This window comes from Arachis hypogaea, chromosome 15 (genome assembly GCF_003086295.3).
Source record: "Arachis hypogaea cultivar Tifrunner chromosome 15, arahy.Tifrunner.gnm2.J5K5, whole genome shotgun sequence".
NCBI lineage: Eukaryota > Viridiplantae > Streptophyta > Magnoliopsida > Fabales > Fabaceae > Arachis > Arachis hypogaea.
The window spans coordinates 74,543,116-74,555,804 of record NC_092050.1 but is presented as its reverse complement, the minus strand read 5'-3'; the positions used below and the strand labels follow the sequence as shown (position 1 = coordinate 74,555,804).

Here is a 12,689-nt window from a genome sequence, read left to right as displayed (position 1 = left end):
AGCTTCGTTGGATTACCTTCCGGTTGTATATTGAGGCCATTCGACGCTTCAAGGCTTCCTCTCTGATCCGAGCTCTTTCTCGGACTTCTGGAAGCAGGTCGAGTTCTTCCTTTTATGCTCGGGAGTTGGTGTCCTCATTGTAGAAGATCACCCTAGGGGATCTTTTATCTACTTCTATGGGGATCATTGCCTCCATTCCGTAGGTGAGTCAGAATGGTGATTCCCCTGTGGTGGAGTGTGGTATTGTTCGGTACGCCCATAGGACTTGGGAGAACTCTTCGGCCCAGGCTCCTTTCGCGTCCTGTAGTCGATGCTTTAACCCGGCCAATATGACTTGGTTGGTAGCCTCTGCCTCGATCCACTTTGTGAAGTAATCTATTCCTACAATGAGGAATTTGACTTGTCCTGATCCTTGGGGGAATGGTCCGAGGAGGTCGAGCCCCCAGTTTGCGAACGGCCAAGGTGAGGTGACGCAAATGAGCTCTTCAGGTAGGGCGATGTGGAAGTTGGCGTGCTTCTGGCATGGAGGGCATGTTTTAACGAACTCGGTCACTTCTTTCTGTAAGGTCAGCCAGTAGAAGCCGGCTCGGGGTACCTTTTTGGATAGAGCCCATGCCCTGAGGTGGTTGCCTCACATGCCGCTGTGAACGTCCTCCAGGACCTCTTTTGTGGCAGAAGTTGGGATGCATTTTAGGAGGGGTGTTCAAATTCCTCTTCTGTACAGGATGTTGTGTACCAGGGTGTAATATTGTGCTTCTCGCATGAGCCTTTTTGCGTCCTTCTTTTCTGTGGAAAGTATTTCAGACTTGAGGTAGTTGATTATGGGGGTCATCCACCCTTGGTCCTGGTCTGATATGTTTAAGACTTTTTCTTCCCTTAAGGTTGATGGGTGCTGCAAGGTTTCTTGGATGAGGCTTCTATTGTTACCTCCTGGCCTGGTGCTCGCTAGTTTGGATAACGCGTCAGCTCGGGCATTTTCTTCTTGAGGTATGTGTTGGATCTCATATTCTCTGAAGTTCCCGAGCTATTCTTTGGTCTTGTCCAGGTACTTTTTCATAGTGGGATCCTTTGCCGGGTAGCTTCCTTCTATCTGCGAGGTGATTACTTGTGAATCACTGAAGATGGTACGCTTTTGTGCTCCGACTTCCCTAGCCAGCTTCAAGCTAGCTAGTAGGGCTTCATACACTGCTTTATTATTTGAGGCGGGGAACTCGAATCTTAAGGAGAGTTCGAGTTGGGTCCCTTGGACACTTTCTAGGATAATGCCTGATCCACTTCCGGCTTTGTTTGATGAGTCGTTGACGTAGAGGTTCCATTCTATAGGGGTCCCCGGGGTGTCTGTGTACTCTGCGATGAAGTCGGCAAAGTATTGGGATTTGATGGCAGTGCGAGCTTCATATTTTAGGCCGAACTCGGACAACTTGATAGCCTATTGTAGGATTCTTCCAGCTAAGTCTGTTTTCTGCAAGATGCCTTTCATGGGTTGATTAGTCCGTACTCTGATGGTGTGAGCTTGAAAGTATGGTCGAAGTCACCGGGAGGTGAGTATGAGGACGTAAGTAAACTTTTCTATTTTTTGGTAGTTTAATTCGGCCCCCTGTAAGGCCTTGCTAATGAAGTAGATGGGTTGTTGTCCGTTGTCATCCTCTCTGACCAGGGCTGATGCTATCGCTCGGCTTTCGACGGCGAGGTATAGTATCAGTTCTTCTCCTTGTTGAGGTCGGGTCAGGATGGGTGGTTGTCCTAGGAATAATTTGAAGTGCTAAAAGGCTTTCTCGCGCTCTGAAGTCCACTCGAACTTCTTCCCTTTCCTCAATGTCACATAGAAGGGAAGAGACTTTAGGGCTGATCTGGCTAGAAACCTGGACAGGCCAGGCTTTTCATGTTGAGTATGGCTTGGCATTTGTCTGGGTTTGCCTCAATGCCTCTCTGGGTCAGCATGAACCCTAGGAATTTGCCAGCTTCTACCGCAAAGGTACATTTTGTGGGGTTTAGCCTCATCTCGTGCTTTCTTATGGTACCGAATACTTCGGTGAGGTCGGGCAACAGTGCTTCCTCTTTTTGGGTTTTTACTAGCATGTCGTCCACATAGACTTCCATCAGTTTTTCGATGTGGTCGGTGAATACTATGTTTATTAATCTCCGGTATGTGGCCCCGTGTTCTTTAGTCCGAACGGCATTACTATGTAACAATAGTTTGCTTTCAGGGTTAGGAATGAGGTTTTCTCTTGGTTGGGTTTGTGCATTGGGATCTAGTTGTACCCTGAGTAGGCGTCCATGAAGGAAAGGTATTTGTATCCCAACGATGCGTCGATTAGGGTGTCGATGTTCGGGGGGGGATAGGGGTCTTTTGGGCAGGCTTTATTGAGGTCGGTGTAGCCTACGCACATCCGCCACTTTTCATTTGGCTTTTTTACCAATACGATGTTGGCCAGCCACAATGGGTACTTAACCTCCCTTATGAACCCTGCCTCTAGCAAGGCTTGCACCTGTTCCTCCACGACTTGTGATCTTTCTGGGCCGAGCTTTCGGCGCCTTTGTTGTATTGGTCGGGATCCGGGATACACGGCCAGTTTGTGGCACATTAAGCCGGGATCTATGCAGGGCATATCAGCGGCTTTCCATGCAAAGAGGTCGGAATTCTCCCTTAAGAGCTTTATTAGCAGCTCCTTTAGGTCTTCTTTTAGGTTTGCACCTATACTTGTTGTTTTATCTTAGGTATCTCCGATTTGAACCTCTTCGGTCTTGCCTTCTGGCTGAGGGCGAAGTTCTTCGCAAACCCGAGCTCCTCTGAGTTTGATGGTATTTGCCTCTTTCCCTCTGGGATTACCCTTTAGGTTCAGACTTTCATTACAGCATCGTCGTGCAAGTTTCTGGTCTCCTTTAATGGTAGCTATTCCTTCCTCGGTTAGAAATTTCATGCACAAGTGTGGTGTGAAGACTACTGCAGCGAGCTGGTTTAGGGTTGTTCGGCCTATAAGGACATTGTATGCGGAGTTCACATCGACTACGATGTAGTCTATGCTTAGCGTCCTTGATGCACCACTATTTTGTGATACATTTTGTACTTAATTGAGTGGATTTTATCCACTATTCTCACACTTATTCATTGAATTCGCATGTTTTAAATTTCCTTCCTAATTTTGTGCTATGATTGAAAACATGCTTCTTTGGCCTTAAAAGTGCTAATCTTAATCCTCTCTTATTACCATTCGATGCCATGATATGTGTGTTAAGTGTTTTCAGGGTTTATAGGGCAGGAATGGCCTAGAGGATGGAAAGGAAGCATGCAAAAGTGGAAGAAATACAAGAAGTTGAAGGAATTGCTAAGCTGTCACCCCTGACCTCTTCGCACTCAATCAATCATAACTTGAGCTACAGAGGTCCAAATGAGGTGGTTCCAGTTAAGGGTGTAAATTACCGAACCGGACCGAAAATTACCGCAGAACCGAACCGAATTTTACAACAACCGATTAGAAAACCGAAAAAATCGTTTTTTTTTTTGTTTTTTTCGAAGTAAACCGATTGGTTCGGTTCGGTTTCGGTTGACTCGGCAGAAACCGAACCGAATCGGACCGAACCGAAAAATGAGGGTTCAATGATGTGTTTTTACTAAGTTACCCTTTAACCTAGGTATAAAAGGGCAACTTCACACACAGCCCTAGCCTTCTTCCTCTCTTTTACGCGAACGGCAAATCCAGAGCCCTAGCTTTCTTCCTCTGTTCTTCTCTTCCACGGTTCCACACTTCCACCTTCGATTCCACCATGCTCGAGAAAAGGAGACCCTGAAGGAGAACCCTAGCTTCTCTTCCTCTCTTCTTGTCTTCAGTCATCGCCGTCGCAGGGTCGCCTCCCAGGGTCGCCGTCGCTGGGTCGCCGTCGCCGAGGAGCAATCCATTCACCGAGAAGCAGTCCTGTCACCGAGCAGCAGTCCAGTCGCCAAGCAAGACTCCACTCACTCCAGTGGCCGTCGCAGTCCAACTCGAGCGCCGAGCAGCACTCCTGTCACCAAGCCATCTCCTGCAGAAAGCAACTCCACAATGTCTTCTTCGGAGGTTAGAAATTCTGAACAATTATTTTTAGAGATTCTGTTTAGTGATATTGTGCTTGATTTAACCTGAACAATTGTTTTTACAAATTCTGTTTGTGGTTATGATTTTGAGAAATTCTGTTTGTGCCTTTGTGGTTATGTTTTTTAGAAATTCTGTAGCTAGAAATTCTGTTTGTATTGGCTGCATCAAGAACTCACAGGATAATGCATCGCTTTATTTTTTATTTTAATTTTTTCCTGGATGAAAAATAGAGACATTCATTGAATACATTGCTTGTGAGGTAATATGATGTTTGATGTTTAATTTTTGAAGTAGATTCTAAACCCATGTGATCTCTGCTTCACCAGCTGTCAAGCTTTAGAATTCAGCTTTAGTGGACTATGCATGAACTGGCTAAGAGTGGCAGTTGATAGTAATTTTAGGGATGAAATCATTGAGATAGGCATTGTTTTAGCTTCACTCATTCCCAATTTTGATAGAAGGTCTATTATATATTTTGTTTGGGACAAACTGCATAGAATCTGTTTTATGAACTTCAATTCCAAGAAAATATGATAAGGAACCAAGATCCTTTAATGTGAAGATTTTGTGCAATGGCTGAATCATTAGAGTAATTTGTGTAGAGTAATTTTCTGTAATAATAATAATGTCATATACATAACAAGGTATATATAAAATAGAATTGGCTGTTTGAGCTATTAATGATGCTTGTTTTGGTGGACTGTTTGAGCTGTTAATGATGCTTATTTTGGTGGACTGTTAGAGCTGTTAATGAATTTAAATTCTGTTGATTATATGGCAGTTGGTGAGTATTAAATGATGCTTGTTTTGGTGGACTGTTAGAGCTGTTAATGATGCTTGTTTTGGTGGACTGTTAGAGCTGTTAATGATGCTTGTTTTGGTGGACTGTTAGAGCTGTTAATGAATTTAAATTCTGTTGATTATATGGCAGTTGGTGAGTATTAAATGATGCTTGTTTTGGTGGACTGTTAGAGCTGTTAATGATGCTTGTTTTGGTGGACTGTTAGAGCTGTTAATGAATTTAAATTCTGTTGATTATATGGCAGTTGGTGAGTATTAAATGATGCTTGTTTTGGTGGGCTGTTAGAGCTGTTAATGAATTTAAATTCTGTTGATTATATGGCAGTTGGTGAGTATTAAATGATGCTTGTTTTGGTGGACTGTTAGAGCTATTAATGATGCTTGTTTTGTTGCTGGAAACAATACTTTTGGTGCTGTTCATGAATTAAAAACCTTAATTTTTCATTGTTCTGTTTATATATATATGCAGCCAACAAGCAATGAGGTGCCCAGTGAGCGGACGCCTCTCATTGGGGGTGAAATTGTTGAGTCCGCGGTACGTTCTTCAACGGACAGCGGCGTGCTTACCAAACCCCCGCCCCATCCTAGATCAAAGAAGAGGAAGGTTCATTCAACTAATGTGGGTGCAACTCCGGGAGCAACTCCAACAAATCCATCTCCAAGCACTGTGGAAACTGATGAAGAGGATAGCAAGGATAAAGCTAATGAAGGTAACAGAAAACCTTCTAGACCTAGATCTTGGACTTGGGAACACTTTACAAGGGATCCTAAGTCCAAGCCATCACATCCTAGGGATAAATGTAATTAGTGCGGTGCATCATATGCATGTGACTCTTATAGAAATGGTACAACTAATATGCGTTATCATTTGTTGAACCAATGTAAAAAATTTCCTAGGGAGTCGGGTGACCCTAGTCAAACAATCCTTACCTTCCAACAAAAAAAAGAGGGTGAAGGGGTATTTACTGCAGTTACTTTTGATGATGAAATGTGTAGAAAAGCCCTTGCTAGGATGATAATTGTTGATGAGCTACCATTCAAGTTTGTTGAGGGGGAGGGATTTAGATTCTATATGAGTATTGTGCAACCTAGATTTCCACTTCTGGGAAGGATTACTGTTGCTAAGGACTGTTGGAATCTCTATATTAGTGAGAAGAATAAGTTGAAAACTGTGTTCAAGCAACCGAATCAATCTGTTTGTTTAACTACTGATTGTTGGACTTCTGTGCAAAATCTGAATTATATGTGTCTCACTGCTCATTACATTGATCATGATTGGAAATTGCAAAAGAGGATTATTAATTTTTGTCTTATTAAAAACCACAAGGGAGAAACAATTGGTAGAAAGATTGAAAGATGTCTTTTGGGGTGGGGGATATCTAGAGTGTTCACAATTACTGTTGATAACGCTAGTTCTAATGATACTGCAATATCTTACCTAAGAACTAGAATGGAGGATTGGAATTTACATCCTTTGAAAAGAGAGCATTTGCATGTTAGGTGTTGTGCACATATTCTTAATCTTGTTGTTAATGATGGATTGAAAGAGATGCATGAATCTATTAGTAAGATAAGAAATGCTATTAGATATGTGCGTGCTTCCCTTAGTTGTATGAATAGGTTCAAAAATTTCATTAAGGAAGCTAGGATACAAGACAAGTGTACTGTCCAACTCGATGTTCCCACTAGATGGAACTCGACATACACCATGCTTGAAAGTGGTTTGAAGTTTCAAAAGGCGTTCAAGAGGCTAGGGGAGAGAGATACAGAATATGCTCTAATGCAAGGTGGTATTCCGAGGAATATTGATTGGGACAATGCAAAACACTTTATGGAATTCTTGAAAATTTTTCATGATGTTACAAAGAGTGTGTCTGGTAGTTTGCTTGTGACTTCTTCTCAATATTTTCATGAGTTTTGTAAGATTTTGCGTGTGTTCAAAGCTTCTTGTGGTAGTCGAGATCCATTACTTGGGAGTATGGCTGAGAGGATGAAGCTTAAGTATGACAAGTACTGGGGTAACATTAAAAATATCAACATGATGATTTTTGTTGCTGTAATTCTTGATCCTAGATACAAGTTGAAGTTTGTCAACTTTAGCTTTGAAAAGCTATATGATAAGGATGATGCTGATTTTTTGGGTGCAAAAGTGAAAGAAACCTTCTCCAAGATGTTTGAATGCTATATGAATGCAAATAATAGGGGAAGATCTTTTACTTCAACAACAATGGATGGTGCATCAGATGTGGGAGTACCTGATGGCGACATGGCTGGTGATTTTTTTAAGGAGGTGCATTTTCATGAGATCATCAACAAGAATGAGGTGGATTTGTATTTGATGGATGGTTTAGAGAAGCCTGGTGATCAAAATACCTTTGACATATTGAATTGGTGGAAGGTAAATTCTAGCAAGTATCCTATCTTATCCCAAATAGCTAGAGATGTCTTAGCAATGCCGGTCTCAACTGTTGCTTCAGAATCAGCTTTTAGCACTGGTGGAAGAGTGCTTAACAACTATAGGAGTTCATTAACTCCAAAGACAGTTGAGGCATTGATATGCACACAAAATTGGCTTCGTGTTTCTCCAATGACAACTGATTTTGAGGAGCTTATTGAAGAGTTTGAGAAACTTGAATTAGGTATGCAAAAAAGAAATTTGTAGTTCCTTTCATGGTTTATGTTTATAATCTATAATCTATATTATATTTATAATCTATATTGATTTTCTTGTTTTATTTTTGTAGAAATTGCACCAACCGGAGAAGATGAGGATGAGTCTGGTGTGGATTCAGATTAAGCATGGTGGTTGATTGGCTGTTTGGTTTTTATTTGTTTTAAAGTGACTGTTGTGGTTTAAAGTGTGTTTATTTTTGTTGTTTTGCTAGACATTTTTAATTGCCTTTGTTTTATATTTAATTAAGTTGAATTTGTACTGGATTTGGATGTGATATACTCTTGTTATTCTGGTTTATTGAAGGTTTTAAACTTTATTTTATGATATTTTAAATTCTGTTTATTAGGTATAAAAAAACCGAAAAAACCGACCGAACCAAACCACTGTTGGTTCGGTTCGGTTCGGTTCGGTTGTCCAGAAAGCAGCCAACCGAATGGTTGATATTAACGTTCAACCGATCAGGTCGGTTCGGTTGGTTTTCGATCCAAAACCGAACCAAACCGAACCGATTACACCCCTAGTTCCAGTTGCGTTGGACAGCTAACATATGGGGATTTGAAATGATATAACATTTTCCATAGTTGCCTTGCTGTTAGGCAATGCGTACGCGTGCATGACGCGTACGCGTAGATAGTGCGGTAGACAAGTGACGCGTACGCGTGACGTACGCGTACGCGTGACAGAGCCACGTGCTGGACGTATCAGAAATCGCTGAGGGCGATTTTTGGGCTCCTTTTTGGCCCAATTCCAAGCTCGAGAACACAGTATAGAAGCTGCAGAGTGGGAGAATCACAACATTTAATGACACAACTTTCATTCACATAATTTTAGGTTTTAGATGTAGTTTTCTAGAGAGAGAGATCCTCTCCTCTCTCTAAGTTTTAGGATTCTTAGGTTTAGCTAATTTCAATTTTAGATATCTACTTTACCTCAATTTAGTTTCTTTTCTACTTTTATTTGTCTTATCATTCTAGTTTATTTATCTTCCTTATTGATTATTTTATGTTCCCAATTTGGTTTATGAACTCCGTGTTAGATTTGATTTTCTATTTAATGCAATTTGAGGTATTTCATATTTATGATTGCTTTCTTCAATTTATGTTATTGATGCTTTCAATTGGTTGTTTGGATTTTATTATCTCTTATTGCTTTTCTATACTTTTATGTTGTGCCTTCCAAGTGTTTGATAGAATACTTGGGAGGGTTTTAAATTAGATTTTTCTCCTCTTTGCTTTGGTTGATTAATTGAAGACTCTTGAGTTATCAAACTCCTTTGTTGATTGATAATTGAAGGTTGCTAGTTGATTTGGATCCCTCTAAAGCTAGTCTTTCCTTAGGAGTTGACTAGGACTTGAGGAATCAAATTGATTCATCCACTTGACTTTCCTTCATAGTTAAAGGTTAACTAAGTGGGAGCAATGGACAATTCTCATCACAATTGATAAGGATAACTAGGATAGGACGTCTAGTTCTCATACCTTGACAAGAGCTTTTCTAGTTATTAATTTACTTTTTGCCATTTTATTTCCTTGTTCCTTATTTCAAAAACCCAAAAAGTTACTATCTCATAACCAATAGTAACATACTTCCCTGCAATTCCTTGAGAGACGACCCGAGGTTTAAATACTTCGGTTTAATTTTATTAGGTTTGCTTTAGTGACAAACAAATTTTTTGTATGAAAGGATTCTTTGTTGGTTTAGAAACTATACTAGCAACGAGAATTTATTGTGAATTCTTTACTAACAAAAAACCGTTCGTCAGTCCTGGACCGGGCTCCTTTCCCGAAGGTGGTGTGTAATGGGATGTACCTAAAACGAGGAGGTTGATCTCAGACGAGATCTTCTGGTTTAGACAAGACTGTTGTGTCCGACTTGTTGAAGCTTAAGGTGCTGCTAGTCCTCATTCACCGCGGGGTGGTGGTACCTGCAAGAGACTCCGATGCTTAAATCAGCACGGGCTTTAGGCAGGTTTTTAGTAGAATTCGTCTATATGTTATACCTGGGTGTCCCAGTGTATTTATAGTGGTGTTTGACGATCTTTCTTTGAGATAAGTTTGTTTATCTTATCTTATCTTTTGTGGGTGAGATCATATCTTTGAATAACCACCTTCTAGCAGGCAGTGGTTCTTCACTTTGGGCTTTTTTGGCCCTTTGGGGAGATCGTCCGAGCTCTAATCAAAGAGGTCGATAGCAGGCCAACCTTTCAGGAGGTCGGCCTTTTTGTCTTCAGTCGTCCTGACCTTTCAACTTGAAACAGTATATGAACAACTAGGTACCCGAGAAGTCATCCAATTTAAATGGAGAGGTCTTTAAGAACGGCCTCCCAAGAAAGATAGATGATGGTCTTCCTGAGTCATTAGGGGGCATCTCAAGAATATAGAAATCAATAGAAAAAATCAGCCCCTTAATGCTTAGTAAGACGTATTCCGCAATGCCAACCACAAAGATTATGCTCTTATCCGCCAAAACAAAACAGGCTACTGACCTTTTTAACAATGGAAGCTTCAATGCATCATATACAAATAAAGGCATAATTCTGACACAAGCACCTAGGTCACACATGCAATCAACAAATTGTATACCACCTATATTGCAAGTAACCATACAAGGACCAGGATCACCACATTTCTCCGGTATAGCACCCATCAAAGCAGAAATTGAGCGACCTAAAGGAATAGTTTCTAGATCTTGAATCTTCTCCTTATTCATGCACAAATCCTTTAGAAACGTAGCATACTTAGGAACCTGACGAATAACATAAAAAAGGGGAATAGTTACCTCAACCTTTTTGAATATATCCACCATCTTGGGATCTAGCTCCACTTGCTTTTTAGTCCTCCTAGCTAGGTGTGGAAAAGAAATTGGAGTAGCCTCTTTTAGAATATTTTCTTCCTTAGAAACTCCATCCTTCTATTGGGCTTTTTTCTTCAACCGCCTCTTGTACCTCATCCTCGTCTTCCATATCTTCTACCTCAACAACATCTTCATCTTTAGTGGCTTGTCTTGAGCTTGGCCCCTCGGGACTCTTCTCTTGCAATGTAGTGTCGGACCTCAAAGTGATGGCATTGATTCCACCCTTGGGGTTAGGTAAAAGTTGAGAGGGAAGTGCACTAGAGCTTGAAGGTTGAGTATTGGAGGTAGAGGGTGGTTCTATACAGGATATAAGAGCTTAGAGAGTGGAGGTGAGACCGGTGAGTCTAGAGGTAAGTGAAGTTTGAAACTCTTTTTGTCCTTGAATAATAGAACAGAGTGTTTCATCTTGGTTGGAGAAAGAAGGAGGCTAGGTAATTTGAGGGACTTGTGGTTGGTTGAGTTGAGGTGCTTGAGCTTGCCTTTGGTGAGGTGGTTGGTATCTTTGGCCTTGGTTTTGTTGTTGGTAAGGAGGGTTTTGTTGATACCGGTTTTGTTGGTAATTATTGTTCCACCTTTGGTTTCCACCATTGTCTCTTCCTTCTTGGTTGTAGTTGTCTCTCCATCCTTGATTGGGATTGTCTTGCCAACCTTAATTGTAATTATCACCTTGATTGTAGTTACCGCCTTGTTGATAGTACATTTGATTCGGACAGTTGTAATAAGTATTGGTAGCCACCAAAGTGTTGTCCCCTTGGAGTTGTGGACATTCATTGATATAATGAGAATAGCAAGCACAAATCCTACATACTCTCTTTGAGGGACTAACTGTTGGCATTGTTGTTGTGGAGGAGGTGGAGGTTGTTGTTGATTGAGTTGGAGTTGCTTGAGGATATTGGTCATTTCTCCCAAAGTCTTAGTGAGAGCGGACTTAGTACTAGAAAAAACTTCCGCAATAGCCTTGGGATAATTATTCCTGTGCCTCGCATGTTGAGTAGACTCGGCTAAATCGGTGATAAGTTGCCATGCTTCCGCTGCCATCTTGTACTTTGTCAAAGAGCCATTACTCGAAGCATTGAAAATGATCTTATCTTGAGGCTTCATGCCTTGGGAAAAGTAACTAATAAGCACCAACTCATCAATCATATGATGGGGGCACGAATCAAGGAGCTTCCTAAAACGTTCCCAATACTCATAGAGAGTCTCTGATTCACCTTGAATGACGCAAGAAATTTTCTTCCTCAATCTATCCGTGACCTTCGGTGGGAAGAACTTGTCCAAAAAGTTCCTTCTAAGAAGATCCTAATTGGTGAAAACATTCTCAGGTTGAGTGTAGAACCACTCCTTTGTCCTTCCCTCAAGAGAAAATGGGAAGGCATATAACCAGATAGCAACCTCATCCGCACCGTACCACCTAGCAGTTGAAAAGCAGTTAGAAAGTCTCTAAGATTCTTGATGGGATCTTGAGCGGGTAGACCATGGAACTTAGGAACAAGATTAATCAATGAGGTCTTTAGCTCAAAATCTGCATTCAAGTTCGGATGACGCACTTGAAATGGTTGAAGAATAAAATCTAGAGCTCCTGCTTCCTTGAGAGTGATCCTTCTAGGAGCAGTCATAGTATCGGTACCTAAATCAATCGAAGAAACGTCAATAGATTTAGTAGGAGAGGATTTAGTTTCTTCCTCAAATGACGCTTCGGATTCAACCTCGGGTAAGATTGGTGCATTGGGAGAAACCCTTTCACCACCATCGGAAGCTAACGGACATCAAGCTTGCCTAATATGTGAAATAGTTTTTCCAATTTCAGGATTAAATGGGGCTAAGCTCAGATCCGGTAATGAACGCTTCATTCAATAAAAGAAACATAGAGCTCATGGTAACAAAATATATTAAGCAAACTAACTAATAAATAATACTAATAACCAAAAAGCACACAAATAAAAGATGCAATTATGCAAATATAAATATATTTACACCAACCAAAAACTTAGCACACATAAGTAACTCCCCGGCAACGGCGCCAAAACTTGACGAGCGGATAAATGTCGGTCAAGAATTACCAAAAGTATTTTTCCAATTCAAAGTCGCAAGTATAGTCTTGACCGACGAGATTTTCGCTAATCATAGTTAAAAAGGCTGTCACAATTAAATTCAATAACTGGGAGTAGAATCCCGAGTCGTTTCCTTAGGAGTCGACACAAGATGCAAATTATTGGTTAGGATTTTCCTGGAGATTTTTGAAGTTGAGAACAAGAAAAATAAATAACTAGAAAATTAGAACAACAATT

The 12,689-nt window shown here is 40.9% G+C and overlaps 1 protein-coding gene across 1 annotated transcript; it reads left to right on the top strand.

Annotated features, from left to right (window-relative positions):
- The first annotated feature begins 1,891 nt into the window (after positions 1 to 1,891).
- LOC112748440 (uncharacterized) lies at positions 1,892 to 5,682 on the top strand. The gene is made up of 3 exons (XM_025796676.1): positions 1,892 to 1,975; positions 3,702 to 4,055; positions 5,344 to 5,682. The coding sequence occupies exons 1-3, from the start codon at positions 1,892 to 1,894 to the stop codon at positions 5,680 to 5,682; spliced, it is 777 nt and encodes a 258-aa protein (XP_025652461.1).
- Positions 5,683 to 12,689: the final 7,007 nt, after the last annotated feature.

What these genes read in the sequence shown, in the direction of transcription:
- LOC112748440 (XM_025796676.1), top strand. Translation starts at nt 1,892, where the DNA reads ATGGCTTGGCATTTGTCTGGGTTTGCCTCAATGCCTCTCTGGGTCAGC. An exon ending in TGCCAGCTTCTACCGCAAAG is followed by an intron (nt 1,976 to 3,701) that starts GTACATTTTGTG and finishes CGGCAAATCCAG; the next exon opens with AGCCCTAGCTTTCTTCCTCT. An exon ending in CCACAATGTCTTCTTCGGAG is followed by an intron (nt 4,056 to 5,343) that starts GTTAGAAATTCT and finishes ATATATATGCAG; the next exon opens with CCAACAAGCAATGAGGTGCC.